Below are 26,777 nucleotides of genomic sequence, written 5' to 3'. Positions count from 1 at the left end.
CAACTGACCATTGTTTCAAACTATAAACTATATTTGCTTTTCCAATACACTGCTAGGTCTTATATATTACTAAATCTCTTATTTATAATATTGATGTTTTTATGCAGTGATAAATCTTAAAAATGAAAAATTTGAAGCTGTGTTTTTTGAAATTACTAGTTTACTCCAGGAAAACTAAGTACAGTTTTGTACACTGGATGTAGCAAAAGTCATTTCCTCATCCTCCTAATATTGATATTTGAATTCATTCGTTTTCTGGAGAAATCTGACATGCTATATTGTAGGTAAGTTTTTGAAAAATTGGTGATAATTCTTCTTATAATGAATGCTGTTGTCATTCTAAGCAGGGACAGTCTCTCTGGCCAAAGATAGCCAAATTGTGTTATTGTCTGTCTGGGTGCTATAAATGTTGTCTTGTTGAAGTAGCAGGGAGCCTGGCATCATTTTGGGAGTAGTAGGTAAGCACCGAGGGACGCGGTGGCTCAGTGGGTTAGGACGCTGAGCTTGTCGATCAGAAGGTCGGCAGTTTGGCGGGTCGAATCCCGAGTGCCGCGTAACAGAGTGAGCGCCTGTTACTCGTCCCAGCTTCTGCCAACCTAGCAGTTCGAAAGCACGTAAAAAAAATGCAAGTAGAAAAATAGGGACCACTACGGTGGGAAGGTAACAGCGTTCTGTGCGCCTTTGGCGTCTAGTCATGCCGGCCACATGACCACGGAGACGTCCTCGGACAAGCGCTGGCTCTTCGGCTTTGAAACGGAGATGAGCACCGGCCCCTAGAGTCGGAAACGACGAGCACGCATGTGCGGGGGAACCTTTACCTTACCTTAGGTAAGCACATTCCAACCAGCAGTGTTACTTGGTTATCTTACAATGCATATTTCAGGCTATTACCAGTAATACTTTCAACAAGCAAATTATATATACTTCAATTCATATTGTGGAAATTTAGTAGCTAATTCAAAATTAAATAAACATTTCAGCCTTGGGATACACATTAGAAATGTAAAAGGCTCACTTATTTTCTACAGGGCAGTTCGCATAGGGAACAGTGGAAATTGCTTCTGACTAAATACAGATAGCATGCAGTGCAGTATTAACAGTAATTTCGGAATAGGGTGGAGGAGCTTGAAAAAGAGATCTACAGATTGTCAGGCACTTTGTCAAGTTTCTTGGGCAATATTATTTCATGTAATCTCAAGATGTGGCACTAACTCTATGGCAGAAATACTTTACATTACTGCCAGTGAATAAATAATTACCGTACTTCAATTAATGTAAGTGGGAGAAATTTTCATCCATCAAACTTTGTATACTATTTGTATATTTTTCTTTCTTTCAAGGATCGTGGATTGGTTCTGGCTCTTGGTTTTAAATGATTATTAATGTTATCACTTCACTTCTATACCCATGCTGCTGCTTCCTACCCATGATTTCCCAAAATTTGGTTTAATTCTAGATTGTTCCAATGGCATACTTTTATGAATAATTCAAATTCAGTGTAGAGGGATTTTAGCTCTGTTGATGGCTTTTCTATTAGATAACTCAAGTAGAGTTAGTTTTATTTTGACAACATTTTGCAAAATAGTATAACATAGTGCATATTAAATAAGCAGGAACACGTGAATACCAGTATTTCTGCTTGATCATCCTTATGCCAGATGTTGACTACTATAGGATTAGCATTCTGTATTACCATGCAAGTTTTAGGAATAAACTTTGGTTGTATTTTAAAATTGTGTTTCTGTCTTTTAAGTAGGAAAAATCCATATTTATATAAAATTCTTGGACACCTCCTTTTTTTCTTTTTAAACATTGCTTGTTACTTGAACAGGAAGCAGTGGCCTATGCATAAATGTTTGTGGCCTTTTATGTGGTAGAAAAAATGGCAGATGCTCAAAGACAACTAAAATTAACTCGTTGATTATTGACTTCCATAGACAGGAAATGTCTAGGGATATTCACAGTCATCAGTCATCCAGGTCATGGTGTCCCAAAGGTGATTTTTCAAGAGGCAACTGGACTTTCTTGTTTTTTTTTTAAAGACATTTCGCTTCTCATCCAAGAAGCTTCTTCAGCTCGGATGTGAAACATCTTTAAAGAAAAACAAGAAAGTCTAGTTGCCTCTTGAAAAAGCACCTTTGGAACATAGACAGGATAGTTCTAAGGATATGATTTGGAACAGAAGTAGCTACCAATGATAACTTTTATTTTACTGATATACAAATCTGTAGAATTGAGTAGTGAAGTCTCATGTTTATATGATAAGGAGTTGTAGCTTTCTTCTTAGGCGTTCTCTGCAAGCACTGTGATGGGCTCCAAACTTACACAGGGAAATATTTTCCTAGTGGCAAAAGTTATATCAGTCAATAAGCTTACACCAGTGCTGTGGTTTCTTCATTTCCTAAGAAATTATATCCAGTATAACTCATAACTGAAAAAGCAGTTTTTCTACGCACTGATCAATTTTGAGCACAATAGAAAAGCAGTACTAGAAACACGGAGATCAGCGGCTAGAATAGATAACTTTTAAGATCATTTGGATGTGTTAACAGCACAGGAGTTAACATAAAAGATGTTTTGTGATGTGATATTCAGTACCAGTATCATATAAAGGAAGTAGTCATAGCGTGACTCTCAGAACCTTTCCAACATTCAATATATGTCTTTTAAAATAATTTGGTAAATTCCCTCTAGACATATTTTTAATGCAATTAAATATATTACGGTAGTACACGTAATATGAAGGAGAAGAAGGGATCAGTTTTGTACAATAATTTACACTTAACAGATTTCCATAAAGGTAGGAATGTGCAAAAATTATTAAGAACTAATTCTTCTTTTCCCTTGCGTGTTTTCTTCAATAGCAGATAGTGAGTGAGTGGAGAGTAGAGAGAGACGCTTGACTTTTCAAGTACTTGTTAATACTTGAGGGATTTTAGCAGGGATTAGCAAGCTTTTCAAACAGGTGACTTTGATAATTTTGAATAGGAGAAATAGCCCAAAATACTTTGTCTAAAATACTATTTTTTAAAAAATATTTTAGACAAAGAACTAATTTGGCTGAAATCTTAGAAGAATTCACACAACAGAAATATTGCAAAAATTTGGTACTTAAGAATCTGTTTTAAAAAAAATTAGGTTAAATGAGTATGTTGAAGGAAAAGTCTTCATCACGGACCAGTCCAAGCCGGGAATAAACAACATGGCGACTGCTTTAGAAAGAAGGTTGTAGTTTATTGAAGAGGAGAAACAGACAGAAAGATGGCTCTGGAAGAAAAGAGAGAGCACATGTAGTAGGGAGTGGGTTTTATATCCTCTTGGGCTTTTGTTTGGAGTTTGAGGCTTTGTATTTCCTGTGTCATGTACTTTGACCTGAGTCCGAGTGTGCCCCTTTGGCATCTGTGGGTTAATCCTATTATGTCCTGTCCTAGAGTTTGAGTGGGGTATGCAGATTTTAGGTGTCTTTGTATTTCTGAGCTTCTAGCTGGAGGGCTCCAACCTTCCTGAATGGATATTACATCTGCATTTCTACAGAGCTGGTTTCTGCTTGGGGGAGGGAAACCTGGGGCTATGAAGAAAAACTGGGCATGCTTCTCTGCCTCTTCAAGATCCTATGAGGAAATATAATATTTTGCCCTTTTAATATTTTCTTCTCTGGGGTGGGTGTGTGACTTCCCACAAGTACTAGTGCCATCTAGTGATATTTCTGGTGAATGTTTGTGGCTGTAAAAATAGAGTTACAAAATTTGCTCATAGAATTTGTGAATTCTAGCTAGTACTGGTTTGTTGATAAACTTGAAGCAATTGAAATATAATTGCTGTTAGGGATGCCTAACTCAAAAGAGAACATTTGGACTTTTTCCATTGAGAGAAGAATTTTGGAAAGAAAGTTGGGAGAAAATATACAATTAAATTATTGTTCAAAATGGCATGTTCTGTTGTATAGGAGAAATACCGTATTTTCCGGCGTATAAGACGACCCCCCAACTTTTGAGATGATTTTCAAGATTTTTCATCTTATACGCCGGAAAATCAGCGAGCCCGGGAAGGCACGCCCTCCCCTCTCACTGTGGAGGAAGCAGGGCAGGCTGGCGTCTGACAGGAGCCGGCAGGGCAGTCCTGCGCACGTGCACGCTCCCTAGCTGTTAAGGAGCACTCCTTAGCAGCCGGGGAGTGCGCACGTGTGCAGGACTGCCCTGCCGGCTCCTGCTCGACGCTCTTCCCTCTTGAGGCAGCATCTCTGAGGACTCCTTAGGAGCCGGGGAGTGATGCTGCCTCAAGAGGGAAGAGCGTCGGGCGGGAGCCGGCAGGACCCGACTCTCTTCCCTCTTGAGGCAGCATCCCCGAGGACTCCTTAGGAGCCGGGGAGCGATGCTGCCTCAAGAGGGAAGAGTGTCGGGTGGGAGCCGGCAGGGCAGTCCTGCGCGCACGCGTGCTCCCCAGCTGCTAAGGAGTGCTCCTTAACAGCTGGGGAGCGCGCGCGTGCGCAGGACTGCCCTGCTGGCTCCCGCCAGACGCCAGCCTGCCCTGCTTCCTCCACAGTGAGAGGGGAGGGCATGCCTTCCCGGGCTCGCTGATTTTCCGGCGTATAAGACGACTGGGCGTATAAGACGACCCCCCAACTTTTGAGATGATTTTCATGGGTTAAAAAGTCGTCTTATACGCCGGAAAATACGGTATTTTTTCCTGTTCCCCTATTTATCTTCATTTAACAAGAAATTGCTTTCTCTGGATATTTGCAGGACAATGCTATTGCAGTGCTGGGATCTTAATTATGAAATGCTGTTGAAAGCATTTATCCTCCATCTTTCCTGTGCTATTATAATAACTTGCTATAAAAACCACATTAACCTTTTTTCGATTTTGGGGTTTTTTTGTCTCCAGCCTTCATAGTATTTCTTGTGCCTTCCCTTCTTCCTCATGTTCTCTTTCATGTAAATTAAAAGTACCAAATCTGTTCCTTGTGTTGATCTTATGGTCTAACCCTTCTAAGTCAAATCTGTCTGGCATATTTACTTTTTCAATTTTCTAAGTTATCTGACACCAATAATTTGTGGTCTGTACTGCAATCTACACTGGACAACACCCTGGCTGACTTGATCACATTTTTCCATCTTCTACTTCCAATTACATACTTGATCCAAGCTTGTCCATATAAGTAGTGTCCAGTTCCAAAATAACTAGAGCACCATATAAAAACACTGTTGTGGTATGAACAAAATCACAATCAGTTAATTGTAAAATGTAGCTTTACTTGGAACAGCTTCCATCCTGCAATAATACCTTTAACACCATCAGGCAACAACATCTATCTACCTTGGGTCCTTGGGAAGGACTTGATAGGTGGGATAAAAATGCCAAATCCACCTGACTGACTGAGTGACAAACCATAACAATAATAATAACTTGTTCATGACAGCCAGAAAATATTTTCAGATTGTACCCTAACCTCAGTTGGTTTGCTAGCTAATTAACAAGCAATTTATATGGGGATACATTAAGGAATTAATACAGTAACATTTCTTTTTATATTTTTAGTTTTAAAAAGCTATGATAGGGCTGAGATGAAAATTTTCAATCATCCCCCCAAAAAGTTGAAAGGACTTAGAATGACTGGAAAACTTCTTTTGCTTATCCTGTATATGCTTCATTGCAATCTTTGCAACAGTGATTATGTTGTCTCTTGATGCTTTTTTAAAATTTGAGATATCCAAGAAGAGGAGAAGAATTACTGCCCTCATTCTGATTTAGTTTTATGATTGTGAAGTAAATCCCTTAGAACGGAAAAGATGGGTATGTGGCCTTTTCCTTTTGAATAGATTGAAGTTTCAAAAAGATGCAACTGAATGTTTGTTGTGTTGGGTAATTTATTTAGGAATACGTTGTAGTCTGATTCTAACCAGGAAATCATACTTCTATTTGTTTCTTAACAACTAAATTTACAGTTGCAACCATTATCTAAGATCAGGGTAATTTGTAAGAGGGATTTCACAAAGTACCGGTACATTAGCATAAATTAAACAATCCCATCTTGAAATGTTAAGGTAACCAAGTTCTTTGGGAAGTTTGCAGCTTTCCCCAGGTTGTTCTCTGTGTACACATAGTCACTTCATTTTATGGATGATCTTTATATCTGGTGCCTGTATATATATATGCAGTTTTTGAAGCAGTCATTTAACTCCCAGAAGATAAGATTGCTTTAACTTCAAGGAGTGTTTTGCTTGCGCTAATATGCTGTGCAAAGCAACCTTATTGAATGTTCTGTATAAAAGCCCTGTGTTCATTTTCACCTTATAGCTTACATTTTTTTAAAAAAAATATTTTTGTCGGTTTTATTGAACCAAACTGACTCTTTTTCTTTTGTTATCCCAGTTGAATATGTTGTGGAATATAATTATGATGCTGTACATGATGATGAGCTAACCATTCGAGCTGGTGAAATCATAAGGAATGTGAGAAAGCTTGAAGAAGAAGGCTGGTTAGAAGGAGAACTAAATGGGAAAAGGGGCATGTTCCCTGATAACTTTGTTAAGGTAAGCATTTGTTCTTCATTAAAGTTGTTGGATAACTTTAATTATTATATCTATATTGGTGGGAGTTTAGCTTAGAGATCAGAAAGAATCAGAAAAGGGTATTTGAAGAATGATATGACGTAGCATATTTACGTAAGATATTTCAGTGTGCTTTTTATCCTGCCTTTATTATTTCTATAAATAACTCAAGGCTGAACATACCTAATACTCCTTTCTCCTCCTATTTTCCGTGGAGCAATAACCCTGTGAGGTAGGCTGGGCTGAGACTGAGTAACTAACCCAAAGTCACCTAGCTGGCTTTCATGCCTAAGGCGGGTGGCATTTCCTTTTGTTAATATTTCTGTAGTGAGTAATCACTTCATCCTTTTTATATGTAGATGCTAGTTGTGTGTTGAACTGCAAGTAGAATAATAGGTATTCAATTCATGCCAACTTGGTCATGATAAAAATATGTGCTTGCCTTCAGTGGCCTTCCTATCGCAAATAATAGAGTATAATAAAGTTAATAGGAAATTGTGACATCAGTATGCCCTGATAGGTATTAAAGAAAAGTAATATGTTTTACTAGTAGATATTATTTCACTGATAGGCAAACATCTTTTTAAAAATTGATTTTCTGGAATGATGATGATGATGTTGGAAGGGACCTTGGAGATTTATTTTATTTTATTTATTTATTAGTTTTTATAAACCGCCCTTCTCCCGAGGGACTCGGGGCGGTGTACAGAGGAAGGAAGGTATACAGATCGAACAATAAAAATAATAAGAAACACTAATGAACACAAACTGGGACCCCAATTAACGCTATCATGCCAGGCCAGCCTGCTGAAACAGGAAAGTTTTTAAGTCGCGACGGAAGGTGCGGAGGTCAGGGGCCATCCGGATTTCTGTTGGTAAGGTGTTCCAGAGGGCTGGCGCACCCACTGAGAATGCCCTCCCCCTGGGGGCCACCAGCCGACATTCCTTGAGCGGTGGCACCCTGAGGAGGCCCTCTCTGTGGGAGCGCACAGGACGGTGGGGTGCTGACATCGGCAGAAGGTGCTCCCGAAGGTAGTCCGGACCCATGCCATGTAGGGCTTTGTAAGTCATCGTTAGCACCTTGAACTTCACACGGAAGGCAGCCGGAAGCCAGTGCAGCGCACGGAGGAGAGGTGTGATATGGGAGTATCGGGAGGCTCCCAAGAGTGTCCGTGCCGCCGCACTTTGCACCAGTTGAAGCTTCCGAGTGGATCTCAAGGGCAGCCCCATGTAGAGAGCGTTACAATAGTCTAGGCGAGATGTCACAAGGGCATGGGTGACTGTACGTAAGGAATCCAGGTCCAGATAAGGCCGTAGTTGGCGAATTAGTCGAACCCGGGAGAAGGCCCCCTTGGTCACAGCTCCAATGTGGTCTTCCAGGGAGAGCTGCGAGTCTAGGAGGACACCCAGGTTGCGGGCCCTATCAACAGGGGGAAGTAACTTGTCCCCAATGTTAAGCAGTGGGACGTTCTGAATCTCCTGGTTTCCCGGTACGTACAGCCATTCAGTCTTGTCCGGGTTCAGTTGAAGCCTGTTTCTCCCCATCCATTCCCGGACCGCTTTCAGGCAGCGGGACATCACGTCTAGGGCATCACTGATATTGTTTGGAGTTGAGATAAAAAGCTGGGTGTCATCAGCATACTGATGGTACCCTACTCCAAAACTGCGAATGATCTCACCCAGCGGTTTCATGTAGATGTTGAACAGGAGAGGCGAGAGGACCGACCCCTGAGGGACTCCGCAAGCGAGAGGCCTCGGGGTCGACCTCTGTCCCCCTGTCAGCACCGACTGCGAGCGACCCTGGAGAAAGGAGGAGAACCAACGCAGAACCGTGCCTCCCACTCCCAGTCCCCTGAGGCGTCGCAGCAAGATACCATGGTCGATGGTATCGAAAGCCGCCGAGAGGTCTAATAAGACTAGGACAGAGGAATGGCCCCTGTCCCGGGCTCTCCAGAGATCATTCATCAGAGCGACCAATGCCGTCTCCGTGCTGTAGCCCGGCCTGAAACCCGATTGGTACGGGTCTAGATAAACCGCTTCATCCAGGATCTGAGGAAGTTGGTGCGCCACCACGCTCTCAACAACCTTCGCAAGGAAGCGAAGATTGGAGACTGGACGAAAGTTATTCAAAGAGGATGGGTCCAAGGTGGGCTTCTTGAGGAGAGGTCTCACCACCGCCTCCTTCAAGGCGGTGGGGAAGTGACCCTCACTCAGAGAAGCAGAGATGACCGCTAGGAACCAGCCTCGTGTCGCCTCTCGAGCTGCATAGGCCAGCCAGGAAGGGCACGGGTCCAGTAAGCATGTGGAGGAGCTTAACCTTCTCATAATCCTGTCCACTTCCTTAGGAGTTACAGGATCAAATTCTTCCCAGATGACGTCGACAAGACTGTCCATGTCTTGTTCTTCCATCTCAGCCCAGTTGGAGTCCAGACCAGTTCGAATCCGAGCGATTTTATCCAGCAGATATTGACCAAATTCCTCGGCTCGACCCTGCAAGGGTTCCTCCCTCACCTCTTGGTTTAATAGGGAGCGAGTCACCCTGAACAAGGCAGCTGGGCGATTATCTGCGGACGCGATGAGGGTGGAAAAGTAGTTGGATTTTGCCACCCTTATCGCAGCGAGATAAGACCTGGTGAGGATTCTTAGTCGCAATCGGTCGGATTCGGATCGACTGGACCTCCAACGGCTCTCTAGGCCCCGTCTCCGACGCTTCATCTCCCGGAGCTCCTCGGTGAACCATGGGGCTCGCTGGGATCTGCGCCGGGTCAGAGGCCGCAAGGGTACAACTCGGTCCAGAGCCTCCGTGGCTGCCTTTTCCCAGGCTTCCACTAAGGCTTCCGCCGAGCTGTGAGCAGGGGGTGCATGCGAGTCCCTAAGCGCTGCCTGGAACTTATCAGGGTCCATTAGGCGCCTAGGGCGGTACCATCTGACTGGCACCGTGCACCCACGGTGGGGGGTGGCAAGGGGGAAGTCTAGCCGCAGGAGGTGGTGATCGGTCCATGACAGGGGCGTAACAGTTGTGGCACCCCCACCGACATCATCACGCCACCGTCCAGACAAGAACACCAAGTCTGGGTTGTGGCCTCTCTCATGAGTCGGCCCAGAAATTATTTGCAACAGGTCCATGGCCGTCATGGAAGCCATGAACTCCCGAGCCAGTTCGGACGATCCTCCCAGGGACGGTAGATTAAAGTCGCCCAAGACCATGAGTCTTGGGAATTCAACCACCAACTCTGAGAGGACATCGAGTAGCTCGGGTAGGGCCGCCGCTGCACGATTAGGTGGTAGGTACGCCAGCAGCAGACCCAGCTGCGCCCCTGGGCCGAATCTCAGTAGGAGAGACTCACACCCGACCATCTGAGGGACGGTGGTCTCTCGCGGGCTAAGGGATTCCCTGATGATAACTGCCACTCCCCCGCCCCTCCCATGAGCCCGGGGCTGGTGCAGTACCTGGAAACCTGGCGGGCAGAGGTCAACCAGAGGAACACCCCCCTCTGGGCCCAGCCAGGTTTCCGTGATGCAGGCCAGGTCCGCATGCTCACTCTCCAATAGGTCACGAATGAGGTGAGCTTTGTTGGCTGCGGACCTTGCATTCAGGTAGACCAGCCTCAGCATGGGAGGGTGCGCACCTTTGCTCCCGGGTCCTCCGGGGGAGAACAGAGGGTCGGAGCGTCTCACCGCCTTTACAGAGCGGAGATGACACTCCCGGTGACGATACGGCCCTCTGTCTGTGCACCTTCTGCCATTCCCCACCATCCTAGGGATGGGACGTTCGTCAGTACGCCACTGGGTGTTATCGGCGACTGGCCCTCGTTGTACGCTGTCGCGAACGGCCGTGGGCCTGGCATGCGTTATGGTGGCTGGAAGGTGTGCCTTTCCCGCGCAACCATAGTCTCCTCCCTCCCCCCTCCCTAACCCCACAAAAAACTTAGCTAAGAACTTAATCAGGGGCCTCTTGATGGGAATGTGCTGGAGGCCCCTGACCCTGCCCGGCCATCTCTCAGAGGCCCAGTGGTTGGGCCCGTCATCAAGATTGGATGTGATGAAGGCGGGTCGCACCCAGGAGAGTGGGGAACCCCTGAGGGCGTGCAGTGCTATGCTAGAGTATTGAACGGGCATAGTCACAGGTGGTTCCGGGAAGGCTGTCCCCTGGATGGTGAATTTGCAGGAGGGTCGAGCCGGGTAGGTGCGTATCTGGATCGTCGCCCTGCCACTGCCACTTGGCCGGGCGAACCCCCAGAAGCAGGCCACTCCTCATCCTCTCACGATGGGTTGTGTCTCTGCTTCCGGAGGTGGTCCAGAACGTACTCTGGGTGAGGCATACCCCATAGAGCTCTCACCACTATGGGGTAGCAGGTGTATGGCCCAGCCACTCTGCCACCGTGGCTAGCACCCAGGCCCGTTATGTCCTGTGGGGAGAGAATGGGCAAAGATGGGTGAGAATGGGCAGAAGGCAGGATGGAGGGATCCATTAATTGGCGTCAGCTCCGGTGGTTCAGCCGCCCCAAACAGTTCCCTCCCTGATCATCTAGTTCAGGCAGGAAACCCTATATCATTTCAGACAAATGGCTGTCCGGTCTGTTCTTAAAAGTTTCCAGTGTTGGAGCATTCACAGCTTCTGGATGCAGGTTGTTCCACTGGTTAATTGTTCTAACTGTCAGGAAGTTTCTCCTTAGTTCTAGGTTGCTTCTCTTCTTGACTAGTTTCCATCCATTGCTTCTTGTCCTGCCTTCAGGTTCTTTGGAGAATACCTTGACTCCATCTTCTCTGTGGCAGCCCCTGAGATATTGGAACACTGCTATCATGTCACCCCTCGTTCTTCTTTTCATTAAATTACCCAATTCCTGGGTATAATCATCTTTGTTGCTCTTCTCTGCACTCTTTCCAGAATCTCAACATCTTTTTTATATTGTGACCAAAACTGGATGCAGTATTCCAAGTGTGGCCTTACCAAGGCATTGTAAAATAGTATTAACACTTCACATGATCTTGATTTTATCCCTCTGTTATGCAGCCTAGCACTGTGTTGGCTTTTTTGGCAGCTGCAGCACATTGCTGGCTCATATTGAAGTGATTGTCCACTAGGACTCAGAGATCTCTCTCACAGTTGCTACTATTGAGCAAGGTACCACCTACCTGTGCTTTTTATTTTTCTTGCCTAAATGTAGAACCTTACTTTTTTCACAATTGAATTTCATTTTGTTAGATAGTGCAAGGTGTTCGAGTCTGTCCAGATCCTCCTATATCTTAAGCCTGTCTTCTGGAGTGTTGGGTATTCCTGCCAGCTTGGTGTTGTCTGCAAATTTGATGAGTTCCCCATCTATCCCCTCATCCAAATAATTGATGAAGATGTTGAAGAGCACTGGGCCCAGAACCGAGCCCAGGGTCACCCCACTACACACTTCCCTCCATGTAGATGCGGTTCCAGAAATATAACTGGAAATATAACTCCAAATGTTATTTATCTTTTCATAAACATTCAAAATTCTAGTGCTTCCACAGTTTTAAACTAGGAAACATGGCTTATGATTCAGGCTTAGTTGCACATGCAGCATTCAAAATATGGATACAGTTACCCTGTTCACCTAAATATTGGAAATATTGAAATGAGAGAAACCAGGAGCAAACTACTGCATAACAATGTAATTATTCATTGCATTACCTAAAAGTAATGTAATGAATAATTTAAAAATCAGTGGTATCACAGCAAGAAAAAACTCATGCAAAATAGTGATCGTTTATAGCTTTTGAAGAAAACCGTGCCGTAATGGCCTTTCTAACTGCCAACAGGAGGAATGCTGTTCCATAGCAGAAAGGTGGCAGCAGAAAAGGCCCTTGTTTTCCAGAGTGGGGGGGACCAAAACTCAGCCCTCAGTTCCTAATCTTAGTAGATGGGCAGACACCACTAAGATCAGGTCATCCCAAAAATGTCCAGGCAGCTTTAAAAGTGATAAACAATACATTTAATGTACCCAGAAACCAACCAATAATAGTGCAGCTCTTGAGTTAGAGGTGTTAATTCACATCAAATAAATTCTTCGTATTACAATGTTAAGTTTCACAAGCAAAACTATGCTTCTTCCCTGTAAAGTCCAGAATTTATCAATCTTATCTAGCCAAAGAATCCTCCTTGTCTTCCAAATTCCAATGATCTTTTGACAGGAAGAACCATACAATAAAACTGCATTTAAATTCAACATTCTGTTTTTATTACTGGATCTAAAATAAAATTAATTATTATTAATTACTAAATTAATAGTAATTATATCTTTTTCCCCAAAAGAATCCTCAGACTATTTTAATCTGGGAAACGTGGGGGAATCAAGAGCACATTATGAAAAATAATTTATTAAATGTATATGCCATCCAACTCCCAATGACTCTGGGTGGTTAGCAGCAATATAAAACAGGTGAATAATTCAGTATTCCAGTATTTTCCCCATGAAATATTCCATTATTAGATCAAATGATATTCATGGCCAGGACATAAACTTTTTAGCACAGGCCTGTCAAACTCGCAACATCACGTGATGTTGCGCGATGTATCGTGACTTTTTCCCCATTGCCGGCAATGGGTTGGGCACGGTTTCAGTATGATGCATCCGGCCCGTGGGCCTGCAGTTTGACATGCCTGCTTTAGCAGATGATTTCTGCAGTCTCTCTTGGGTTTTGAAAGTTGCTTTGGACAAAGCATGAGCCTTGTCACTGTTTTGTATCTAATACATCCTTGATCAAACCAAGTAATTTAACCAAAATAGAGCATTGCAACTCCTTCCAAATTTCTATCTGTCCAAGTTGAAGTTAGCATGCATTTGTGAATCTGGATCTATGTTATTGCAGTGCAACCTCTATTAACTGAGGAGGCAGATCATCAGGGCTGCACAGAAACCGTTTTTTTGTCCTTTTCCATCCTTGAGGCAATAGAGTGCATTTGTAGCACATAGCAAAACCTTGGAGCACTTGATCATGCTGTATAGGAAGGTGCCTTTAGCATACTCTGCAGGCCTCAACTTTGCCTGTGTTTGCATATAACGGAAGCCATGATTTAGCAACTGCAGTGACTGGGTCACACAGCACCCATAGGAAGGACAGCATATATACCGGTATTCCTTTTATACTAGTACAGGTTAAATAGCAGGACCAAAGAAATCTAGGCAAGCATTTTGGTTGAATTAACTTTTTTTAAAAAAATATGTTTAATAATCCTTTTATATTCACAGATCCTAAATTCACAGACATAAAAAGCAAGAAATACAAAGCATATCTTTGCATTACATGAAAAGAGATGGGAAAAGATCTGAGAAGTATAATTAGAAAGTTCCTGATGATCAAGATTATTATTTTTTACTTAAGGCTTTACTGGATAAATACAATTTTTATTTCGTTGTTGAAGTTCTTACATGGCATTCCAACTACTGTAAAAGAAACTATGGAAAGAAGTATTTTGGGAAAAGGGTAATGGCCAGATCCTCTCTTAGGAGAACTGTACCACTGAGTACAAACGGGTAATATAATAAGATGTATGTGCGTGTGGGGTGGAGAATTGTTGATCTTCCTTCACTGATATAAGTAGGTATTGCTACAAGCCTAGGCAAACCAGGAAACGTTTGCTCTAGTTAATAGTTGAACTTTGGCCACTGCAACAAGTAGGTAAAAATTTCTGAAACACACACACCTGGGTGTGTTGAAGCAAATATGTCTTTACAGCCAGTAAGTTCTTTTACAAATTTTCCTTGCTAGAAGTTACTACCTAAACTGAGTTAAATTATTAAATCATTGTGTTTTGATTTCTAAAATAATTTAAGTAATTATGTAATGTCATGGCATTGTCTGAAAGACTGTTTGCGAATATTATATTTTTTTCAGGCTCAGACAGCTGTTTATTTTTTTAAACTTTGTTTATTTGGATTTAGATAATATTTTAATTGGGATATGGATTTAGATATTGCTTCAATTTTTATGGGCTTTAATGAATTTGGCAAGGTAAAATTATGCTGCAGAATTGACGTATTGATTATTCTGTGCATTTACTTCTGTTTTAGCCTTGCTGAAAGGAGAAAACAAATCAGAGCATGCCTATTTGCAGTTTTCTCAGCTCTTGTGCCCCTACAGAACTGTACTTACTGTACTGTATACTGGAGTAATCCCCCCACCCATTTAAATTTTTAAAATTTGGTTTGAATTAAATGCAAAGGCAATTTTTAAGGTGTTTTCAAATAAAAGCTCTTTTGAAAAAAGAACTGACCAGTTCTAACTGTTGTTGAACTTGGAACAAACGGAATGCTTTATTTTGTTTTGCATCCAGTTATTTAAATCAGCTTCCTTGCAGTATGCTGGGAAACTGTTATTTTTAGTAAGGAATTTATAATTGTATTGTTGGTAACTGAAACAATAATTAATGTTGCAATTTCTAAATTATTTTTATTCCTATATTAGAGATTTTTTTATTTCTTCCTGAGTTCTAATGGAGAAAGGCATTGATGATGGGTTTGCTGGTATTTAATAAACAAAGTAATAAAATCTATACTGTGAATCAGTGACTTATGTAGGTGATACTGGCAAGTGTGATGCAGTCTATAGGTACCAATATTACTTTAAATAATAACACGGGGGAGTGCTGAAACGTTCTCTGCTTACATGCTTGCACAGGATAACCTGCTGGTTGTTATTTGTTACATTGCTAATTTTAATAATCTGACTTAGATGTCATGTAACAATATAAATAATACACAGAAATGTGTGCACTGGATACAATTATTAGGTAAGTTGTATTTTGGAGGATTAATTTTCTTACTGAACAACTACAGTGCTCTCAGTCAATCCCTCAAACCTCAATATTTAAGAAAGTAAAAGTGAGGTTTTGGCTTTATTAGGAGAATATGTGTGCACAATTATAGGGGAAACTATTAGTGTGCAGAATTATCATGCAACTAAATGAAAAATGAAAATTTGCCCACCTCACTCGTTTATTTGCATCTGTTAAAGCAGACATGTCAAACTCGCAACGTCACATGACGTCACGCAATGTATCGGGACTGTTTTGCCATTGCCAGCAATGGGATGGGCGCAGCTTCCACATAATGTGTCCGGCCCGCAGGCCAGCAGTTCAACACCCCTGTGTTAAAGTGAAAATAATAACTCAAAATTACTAACAAACATATCTGATATTTCAAAATAAATAAATAATCAGTGACAAATATGGCTACCCTTCTTTTCAATAACAGTTATAAGCCTTCCATACACGGAGTCTGTCAATTTCTTGATCTGTTGACGATCAAAGTTTTGTGCAGCAGCAACCACAGCATCCCAGACACTGTTCAGAGAGGTACACTGTTTTCCTTCACTGTAAATCTCCCATTTAAGAAGGACCTACAAGGCAACCTTGGCTCTTTTATGACTCGTGGACTTCAACTCCCAGAATTCCTGAGCCAGCCATGCTGAGGGGAAGGGAGAGGTTTCCATGCTGAGCCATGCTGGCTCAGGGATTCTGGGAGTTGAAGTCCACAAGTCATAAAAGAGCCAAGGTTGCCTACCCCTGGTTTAGGTCAAGTGAGGAAGGGGGCCATGTCATTATTCTTTCATCTTTAAGGCCTTTATATTTCAACTTATGTGTCTTATTCAGTGGTGGTCAGGTTTCAGCCTTCCTTACCTTGGCCATGTCTTTGAGCACTGAACACCTTGTGCTTCTGGGCACTCTAGGTAGGTTGCAGTTCTGGAATATACTGTAACAGCACTGGAGGATAAGAGGTTCCTGATAGCTTCATGTGTGATTCATCTCAAATCACTGGCAGTTAATGTGCATCTTTTTTTCTCAAAATGTTTCTTGTGACCCTTTTGACTGTTTGCCACAAAATGTTTGATGGTTTTGTGATCACGCCCTAATATCTTAGCAAGTTCAAGAGTGCTGCATCCTTCTGAAAGAATTTTACAATCTCTTTTTGGCCCATTTTGCCTGAGGAAAAGAAGCTGCTTAATAATTATGCACACCTTGATATAGTGTGTTGATCTCCTTAGGCCACACCGTCCCTCATTACACAAATACACATCACCTGATATGCTTATATCCACTAAGCATTAAAGTTTATACAGCTTGGAGATAGAAAATATACATAAAAATGATGATATGGTCAAAATACTCAGTTGCCTAATAATTGTGCATAATTTGAAATGGGAGGAAGCATTTCCTATCAGGAAACCCAGATTGTTTATGCAGCCAAAAGAGTAATGCAAAGAACTGAGCATGTTCAGTGACTAAGGAATATTGAATGAAAGGGCAAAAAAATGGAAAATTAGTAGGAAGTAGAACAGAATACAATGGAAAGGAATGGAGTAGACTGGAATACAGTACCTGGAATTCTAAGAAGCACTCCAGAGGCTGCAGATTTCACTTTGTGTTCAGACAGGGATCATGTTGTTTTGCTGGAGTTAGGTTGTTATTGAACTGAAAAAAAATAATACTGTAAAAAAGAAATGAAAAGAGGAGAAGGTTTCTCTCCCCCCCTCTGATTTTACAGGTAATCCTCAACTTACAACCATTTGTTTAGTGACCATTCAGTGTCACAACAGTACTGAAAAAAGTGATGCTACACTTGATCTTAGCCAAAAAGATGAGAACTGATCACTCCTTATTTATTACTGAAAGTTCTGGATTTTTAAAAACTAATAAAGTAATTTGTATTTGAAAAAAAAGTGATTTATGATCATTTTTCATCTTATGACCATTGTAGCACCCCCATGGTCAATTCAGCTGCTTGGCAACTGGTTCATATTTCTAATGGCTTCAGTGTCCTAGATCATGTGATTTTTGCAACCTTCTGACAAGCAAGTCAATGGGGAATCCTTATTCACTTAAGAACCGTGTTATTAACACCTTCAGTGATTCATTTAACAATTGTGATAAAACAGGTCATAAAATGGGGCAAAAGTTACTGAACAACGTTCTTGCCTAAACAGCTGAAATTTTGAACTCAATTGTGGTTCTAAGTCAAGGACTACCTGTACTCTCTGAATAGGCCTTTGAGGTTGCCATAAAATACATAGACATCACCACCAGATGGATTCGTGACTGGCTGACAAACCGCACGCAACGTGTAGTCCTTAATGGAACTACATTTACGTGGAGGGAAATAAGCAGTGGGGTTCTCCAAGGTTTTGTCTTAGGCTCAGTATTCATCAATATCTTCATAAACAGTTTAGAGTTTGGAATAAATATAAAATAAGATTTTCTACAAGGATGCTTCTTTAGGTGTCCCCCTCCCCTCCCCCAAGGAAGCTTTCTTTAGAAAAGAAATGTTGGTGAAGCCAGACTGGTGGACTTATGGTAAAATAATATCTTTTAATTTTAATCCTATCCTCAAGTCTAAGGAAGAACTAGAATCAGAAGGACATGTTTGCCACTGGTTTTCATGCTTTCGGCTGAAAGAAAGATTTAAATTAAGCAAAAAGAGCCATAGGTTTGACTTTGTTAAAAATAAATTGGAAATCCTACTGTGTGGTAGTGATGAACATATCATTGCTAAGGTCTATAAAACATGTAAAGCATTGTATAATTCAGTGGGCAACTAATGTTGGATATAATATGAAGTTTGAACAATGGGAGAATATGTGGATAAAAGGTTTAAAATTTACACTAAATTACAATTTAAAAGAAATTTTTTATAAGATGATTTATTGTTGGTATTTAACACCAGATAAGTTATCAAGAACATATAAACATATGTCAAATGAATGTTGGAAATGCAAATGTAAAAAAAAGACTTTTTAACTTTTATAGTGGATATGTGGTAAAGCAAAGAAATATTGGAATAGGATAGTATAAAGATAAACCAGAAACTTCTTGTTGTGATTCCGTGCCAGCCTGTGATCCCAGCAGCTGAGTTTGGGGAATCAGAGGAGGAGGAGGAGGGGCCTGGGGAGCCATCAGAGTCAGAGGAAGTCTCTGATGAGCTACAGGACTTACAAAGTGATGAAGAACCTGGCCCCTCCACTTGTGCTCAGGATGAGAACCAGCTGTGCTGGGAAGCTGAGTCAGACTTTGAGGATGCACAGCTGGAGAACATTGTTAACGCTCATAAACACAGACAGGTTACAAGAGCAGGACAGAGGGAGGCAATGGGGCAACTCCAAGGGAAGAGGAAAAGGAATTGGGGCTGCATAACAAAAAGGGAATGTGTGGGCGGTGCTGGTTGCTGAAGGCAATCGTTTGCAAAGGACTCCAGTTTCAAGAGATCATGTTTTGTTTGCCGGTGAACTATTTCCTGTTTGACTCGTGCTCTGTTTTGTTTTGAACAATTCTCCATTGGAAAACGTGTTCTTTTGCTTTTGGGACAATTTAGCAGGCCTGTAACTCAAAAGGGATTGGTTTTCCAGCCTACTTGATAAAAGAAGGGTTTGTCTTTGTGAAGTAGGCTGGGACAGAACACTTTTCTTTTGGGTTTAATGGAAAAAGACTTGGGGGGGAAATCTGGAACTTTTATATATGTTGACAGCAGCAAGATTACTTCATACACAAAAATGGAAGAAGGTTTCAATGAATGGTTGCAAAAGTTGATGGAGTTAGCAGAGATGACTATATTGGCTGCTTTGATAAAATAAATACAAGTACTTTTGTTTCTACTTGGAAACCACTTCTGGACTTTGTGCTTGAGGTGGGGAAAAAATTAAACTTTGATTTTGGGTTTTACTGATTAGATAGATCTGTTGTTATAAAAATGGCTAGTTTATACTATTATGTAAAAGTAAAAAGTTGAGGTTCAATGTTACTTTGTTTCTACTGCACCAAAGGGAGTTGGAAGTCAATCCCTTTTCTCTCTTTTTCCCTTATTCTCTATACTTTTCTCTTCCTTTTTCCCTCCCCTGTTTTTCCTATTATTTGTTTTTGTATTTTTGTATTTTATATTCTAAACTAATAAAAAGAATTGACATGAAAAAAAATCTTCATAAATGATTTGGATGAGGGAACAGAAGGGGAACTCATCAGATTTGCAGATGAAACCAAGCTGGCAAGAATAGCCAATACTCCAGAAGATAAGCTCAACCAGAAGGATCTTTGAACACTGGGCCTTATGTAACAAAATTAAATTCCATGAGGAGAAAAGTAAGGTTTTACACTTAGGCAAGAAAAACCAAATGTACAGATATAGAATCGGTGGAACCTGGTTTAGTAGCATCATCTGTGAGAAGATCTAGTAGTCCTAGGAGACAGCCACCTAAATAAGAGCCGGTAGTATGCTACAACTCCCCAAAAAGCCATTGCTACAATACATTAACAAATGGATAGAATCAAGATCATATGAAGTGTTAGTACTACTTTATAATTGCCTTGATAAGACCACACTTGGAATATGCATCCAGTTTTGGTCACAATATAAAAAAGATGTTGAAACTTTAGAAACAGTGCAGAGAAGAGCAACAAAGATGATTAGGAGCTGTAGGCTACAACATATGAAGATGGTTGCAGAAATTGGATATGTGTAGTTTAGTGAAAAGAAGGAGTAAGAGTGACATGATAGCAGTGTTGCAGCAGTTGAAGGGCTGCCACAAACAAGAGGGGGCCAGCTTATTTTCCAAAGCACCAGAAGGCAGGACAAGAAAAATGGAAACTAACCAAGAAGAGAAGCAACCTAGAACTAAGGAGAAATTTCTTAACAGTGAGAACAATTGACCAGTGGAACTACTTGTCTTCAGAAGTTGTGAGTGCTCCATCAGTGGAGGTTTCTAAGAGGAGATTGGATAAACGTTGTCCAGAATGGTACAAGGTCTCCTGCTTGAGCAGAGGGTTGGACTACAAGACCTCCAAGATCCCTTGTAATTCTGTTAGTCTGTTATTTGTTATCTACACATTGTGGGTGAGAGCTTGAGCTTCCCTGGCTCAACTCACATCTCCCCACCCAGTGACTGGAGATAACTTGGCCTTACTCTTACTAAGAGACAATAGCATAAGGAAATTAAAAGAGTGCATTGTGATTTGTGCTTCAACAGTATTTCAACATATTTATCATAGTAGGCTGTTATTGCATAAAAGGTAAAGGTAAAGGTTCCCCCGCACATGCGTGCTAGTCATTTCCAACTCTAGGGGCCGGTGCTCATCTCCGTTTCAAAGCCGAAAAGCCAGCGCTTGTCCGAGGATGTCTCCGTGGTCATGTGGCCAGCATGACTAAAGGCGCACGGAATGCTGTTACCTTCCCACCGTAGTGGTCCCTATTTTTCTACTTGCATTTTTATGTGCTTTCGAGCTGCTAGGTTGGCAGAAGTTGGGACGAGTAACAGGCGCTCACTCTGTTACGCGGCACTCGGGATTTGACCCGCCAAACTGCCGACCATCTGATCGACAAGCTCAGCATCCTAACCATAGCTTTATATATATACATGTGTGGTATTCTTTTTCTGTGGCAAGAATTGGCAACTCCTGATGGTATAGTCCTATGTATTGAAAGGTATTTCAAGACAGTCTTTGAAATAAAGCCACAAGGATTACTTACCTACATTTGTTGGAGAATGGAAATGAGAGAAGTTCTAGGAATCTTTTTTTTCCCTACTGGCATAGAAATTACTTTCTTCCAGAGGTCAAATGTTATTCAGCCTGCTGCAAGGTTTCCATATTTTGGGCAGAGTAAATTTTTTAGTCAAATAGAAATCAAGAACTCTAGATTATTTTCTTAATATGCTTAAATATAGTTAATGTGAAATTAATTAATTTTTAAGGGCGTAATATTTTACCTACTTTTTAATTAAACTATGATGATTATGTCAACTAAAGCAAAAAAGAACACTGCACAAAAGCACATAAGCTACTATAGTCGCATGAGTACCAACCCCCACACCATCACCTTTTCTTTATATAGAGAGCTGAAACCAACGTTCACCTGGAAATTATTTCTCTGAGTTCCACTCTTTCCTGGAGCTATTGTAGAGTTTTTTTTGAGGTCTTGCAATTTACCCATTATGCATGCAGAAGGGTATTGTGATGAAGACAAACAATTGGTACTGGGATACTTAAGATTCTAGGCTACACTCAATCATACTGACTTACATTAGCCCAGACTATCTCACAGGCTTGTAGCATAAAAATGGAAAAAGGAGCTCTGTATAAATTGTGGCATACCATACTGCTGCAGCATTTACCAGGATATTGGGATTGAAGAAGCTGTGGTTATCCTCCCAAACTCTGTTACCCTCTGCTCCTATCAGTTCTCTCCTCCCAAAGATGTGGCAAAGGTGACTGTTGTTCACCTTAGTATGTTTTCAAGACCTGTTGTATCCTGCCATAACACAGTGAAAGCAAACAAGAAAGCCCTAAATGAAAAATGGAAATGAAATCATATTTTTTTGTTCAGTTGCTCTCCACTGTTTCCTGAAGTTTTCCCACATAAATTTATCAGAATATAATTCAACAAATCATGTGCTAATATTATTTCTCAGTCAGTTTAATCAAAGTATTACACTGCTTCCTAAAAGCACTGCAATATAGCTCAATTTTTTAAATTATTTTAAAGAATTCATCAGAATATTATATTCCCATTTTTAAAGGTACACTGTTTTATAAGGCATGTATTCCTGAAGCCTGATTGGGCACAGAGGGAGGAGATCTCCCCTAGAAATGTGCTCTTTCAAGACAGTTACTTCCTTGCTTGGCAAGGAGTCTCATTGAGCATCTTTGCTCTGCCTCTACTTTACTTTGCAAATCTAGAGCTTGGAGACTGTACATCATCATCTGATCCAGCTGTTCTGATCGTGCCTGTATTTGATCAGTCTGGGTGGCTTCTGGCTTGGAATCTGCTAAGGCTGACATTTCAAGGGTTTAGCCAGAGCAGAGTGAGTCATGGGCCATGATGGGCGTATCTTGTGGAAGTGATAAGGATATATCTTACTTTGATTATTTGGAAAGAGTTTGAGCCAGGGAATCCTGAGGAAGTAGACAGGGTCCTTGCTCTGCTAGTTAAGTTCTAGATCTGTGCTCCTCCTGGCTGGTTAAGGTTTCCAAGAAGATGGCATGAGAATGGGTCCAGGGAGTAGTTAATGCCTCATGCATGGATAAGGGTAATGGTGCACCCCTTTCTTAAGACACCATCCTAGAACCCAAGATCAATGGAAATCTTTGTCAAGTCTCCAGTGTTCCATTTTCTGGGAAACCAGTAGGAAGTTTCCTTGCCTAACAACTGGGATTCAAGTAGTGATGGCAGCAATGTGGTCACATTTTATGATTGCATCACTTAATGATGGAAATTCCAGTGCCAATGTCTTAAGTTGAGGACTATCTGTAATTACAATTCAGGCCAAGTTAAGATAGTATTGTTGGTATGTGTAGATGACTTCTGGAAAGCTCAGACTAGGGCTGGTACATCCATCCTGGCCTTGCTGGGTCATAAAATATATATATATATAGCCTCTTTTTATACTTTATTGTTGTGAATTGCCTGGTGTTGTTGTGTAAAAGTTAAGCCATAATAGTGTTTTAAACAAATAAAATATATTCATAAACAAAATGTTAATATCTTTTTTGGGGGGAAATAATATTCTAAAGTATGTCATGCAAAAACACTCCTTTCAAAGGGGATTGTCTGTATTATGTATCAGTATTATATAAGGGAATCCGAAACTGATTTTGGAGAGTAGAGGCATGTGAACTTAAAATCCTTGGCTAAGTTGCTTCTGTTCAACCTGCTTTCTAGATATGTGTCTATTAAATGGGGTCATTTTTGCAATTTATATTTGTTTGGCAGGAAAGTTGTGCCTAGCTACTAACCATATTAGATATATTTTACTATGAACCCAATGGTTGTTAACATGGGCAATTAATTTCCCATTTTATATTTACCAGGAAGTTAAGAGAGAAACTGAATCTAAAGAAGATGGTTTGCCAGTCAAAAGGGAAAGGCATGGAAATGTGGCCACCCTTGTTCAGCGTATGAGTACTTATGGTTTTCCAACCGGAGCATTCCAGCCTCAGGGCAAAGGCTTCAGAAGAAGTATGTATGGTACTTTTTGTATGTATGTATGTATGTATGTATGTATGTATGTATGTATGTATGTGTGTACACAGACACAACATACACATTCCTAAAGTCACAAAGGAGTGGAGAGAGTTTTAATTTGATCTTTATTAGATTAGAGAAAGTACTATAGTATTTTTGAATTGGTCTCTTTATTCATAAAGTAGGGAATTTGAAAGCTCTATTTACAGAAACCCTTTTAAGTATCCAGAAGTTGCAAAAACAAACAAGTCAGAGTGACCTATCTGTTTCTTTCAAGCCTTCTAACAAAAACAAAAAGGGATGTCCCTTCTTACAGGGTATTCTGAACTTGCATTATCCTTTGTTGAGGGTTCTGAGGTTCTGAGATAGCTATAGCAGTGTAATATTAAACATTCCAGTCTGCCATTCCAGTCTGCCAATGATCTTTGTTTTCCAGATAATTCTAAGAAATGTGGAGTTGTTTGCTTGCAGAGTTTTTATTATCCAGCTAGGTAACATCATCAGTACGAGTGAGTGTGGAGTTTGCTCCCCTGTTAACTATAGTAGCTTGCCCAAGGCACAAGCCCAAAGATTATGCAGTGAGATCCAGTTGAGTCTAAACTTTTATTTGCTTAGATCTAATGGACAGAATCTTGCCAAACTAAAACTATAATCTTTTAATCTAGACATATCTTGAGAGAGATTCTAAGGTATGGCTACCCTATTCCCTTCCCCCCCTGCCCCATCCAGCATGGTACTGCACACCCTCTTAATCTGGGCCTCTCCCTGGGAAAGCTCTATTTACTAAAACTCTTTATCTACTGATTCTCTCCATCACACCTTGCCAGTTTTGGTGGGAGTAGGCCTTTCTTCTTGGTAGTTCCTTGCTTCAAGTATTGATTGTTGTTAATCCCTGCTTGTTTATCTGGGTGTTGGCTGCTGGAGAGGATATGTTCTGTTTTTTGGGGGGGGTTTCATTGCTCTTTTGAATAGTGTATAAATATGGTTTATCTCTACAGTAGTAGATTTCTATTGATGGCTCATTTATCTGAATGCCAAGCTTCCAGTAATTCCCTAGCATTTGGAGATTTGGCTTGGTCTAAGATGCCTGTAGTTTCTGAGTTGTGGTTGTGTCTGTCCATGTGTTGTGAGATTCAGGAGTTTTCATTGTGTCTTTTTTTTTGCTACTTGCTATTCATGGAAGCACTCTGCCGTCTGTCTTTTCTACACAGAGTTCTTGATATAGTATTACAGTTGGGATCAGAATTTTGGTCATTAAACAATGCAATCATTAAGTGAGTCATTACATGACAAAACCCGATTTTATGACCAATTTTTACTACAGTTAAGCAAATCACCATGGTCATTAAGTGAATCATGTGGTCTTTAAATAAATCACATAGTTATGTGATTAGTTATGTGACCGGCTTTTTCATTTGACTTGTCTTGTTGGAAGCTGACTGGGCAGGTTGCAAATTGCAGTCATGTGACATCCCTTCAGACACTGCAACTGTCATAAATGCACACTAGTTGCCGTGCACCCAAATTGCAATCACATCATTTCAGGGGTGATGTAAGAATTGTAACTTTGAGGATGGGTTGCAAGTCACTTTTTCCAAAAGCTGTTATAACTCTTAACTATGTAAGGACTAATTATAGTAGCTCTTATTCCACTGTATGTTGTAGGTGATTTCTGGTTTTTCTTCTTAGGCTACTTTCCAAGAAAGGAACACATATATAAAAGGAAAAACATTCAAAAATTCATTCCCTGAGTGGCAATTGGCAGCTCTCTTTAAGATATGAAAGAAAATTAGCTTTAATAATTCAAATTAATTAATCATGACCCTTTTCAAAATTTGTATTCATGTTGAATAATCCTAACATTGTTTTTTTAAAGAAGGAAACCCCATTTTCCAGAGTTTATTTTCCAGCATGTAAAATTTTAGGTATTTGGCCTTCAAATTGTAGATTTCGATGAATCCCCTAGGTGAAATGATGCTAACACAATTTTTGCATAATACAGTGTTAAGCATTTTTGAATGCATACAGACCTTTTGTGTGAGGTTGTTTATAGGTGAAAAATAAGAAAGTGGTGACTTGCAGCAAGTTGGTCATCCTTCCAGCTGATTCAATGTTGCTGAAGTAAATTGTCCAAATTCTCTCCATCCATTTCTAATTGACTAGCTGATATCTCTGGTAGGATTTCAAAAAGGGAAAGCTATTCCCTAAAGTACTACTCTACTTTAGTCTTTTTTCCTTGCAGAATAAAAAAGGAATTCTTTCCATGTACATGAGGTTGTTCCTCCCTTCATTATGTATATTGTGCCTTTCTCCATGTCTGAATATTTGGGAGTGATAAGCTCCTGAATATATCCTGCATGGAGTTAACTTCTCTGAAGGAAAAGGAAACAATCACCCACAACTCTTTCAACACAACACAGAGCATGGTGTTGGGGAGTATTGAAAGAAAAATCTTCATCAGGGTCCAGTCCAAGGCGGGATTAATCAAAATGGAGACTGCTTTAGAAAGGTTGTAGTTTATTGAAGAGGAGAGCCGGACAGAAAGATGGCTCTGGAAAAAACTGACCACATGGGGCAGAGTGGTGGGATTTATACCTTCTGGAGCTCTTGAAGATGTTTCCTGTTTCTGTTTGAGGCTTTGTATTTCCTGTGTCATGTACTTTGACCTGAGTCTGAGTGTGCCCTTTTGGTATTGTTGGGTTAATCCTATTATGTCCTATCTGAAGAGTTTGGGTGGGGTATGTAGATTTTAAGGGTCTTTGTCTTCCTAATTTGGAAGGCTCCAATCTTGCTGAAAGGATTATTGAATTTGCATTTCTAAAAGTTGGCTTCTGGCTAGGGGCTGGGCTGATTTCTGGGGGCTGGTTTCTGTCTTTTTTTAAAGATCTTCTCCATTATCCCTTTGGGGAAATATATTCTGCCTTTTTAATATTTCCCAAAATATTTCTTTCTCTGGATTCTTCCCACAGGAGAGAGGGTGATACCTCTTTAGGCCAGGAGCAGAAGCCTTTTTACAGTACTTCGTACCCAGCTTGCTTCCAAAGATTCTAAATTCCTGTGTTCACTCTGGGAGGATAGCGTGCTACAAATTTTATGCCAAAATAAATGTATAATTTTAAAGGAATTACAAATCAGTTTACTTCTTTTATACAGCAGTGAACGTTCTACATCTACTCTTTATCATTTAAGTATCTTTCATAACAATATAATCTTGATGCTTTAATGAAACTTTATTTTGAATAAGTTTTCTTAT

The 26,777-nt window shown here is 40.8% G+C and overlaps 1 protein-coding gene across 2 annotated transcripts in view; it reads left to right on the top strand.

Moving 5' to 3' along the window:
- The window catches only part of CD2AP (CD2 associated protein), a 96,795-nt gene that overhangs the window by 7,502 nt on the left and 62,516 nt on the right, over positions 1-26,777 (top strand). For both annotated transcript variants that reach the window (XR_014028795.1, XM_081346732.1), the window contains exons 2-3: positions 6,373-6,533; positions 23,371-23,518. Coding sequence is in view for 1 of the 2 variants with exons in the window: in XM_081346732.1 (XP_081202858.1) it covers positions 6,373-6,533; positions 23,371-23,518 (309 nt within the window). In the remaining variant the exon portion in view is untranslated. The remainder of the gene's footprint in view (positions 1-6,372; positions 6,534-23,370; positions 23,519-26,777) is intronic.

This window comes from Vipera berus (assembly GCF_964194415.1).
Source record: "Vipera berus genome assembly, chromosome: 1".
NCBI lineage: Eukaryota > Metazoa > Chordata > Lepidosauria > Squamata > Viperidae > Vipera > Vipera berus.
Note: the sequence above shows the minus strand (reverse complement) of the source record. Positions and strands in the feature narration are given on the sequence as shown.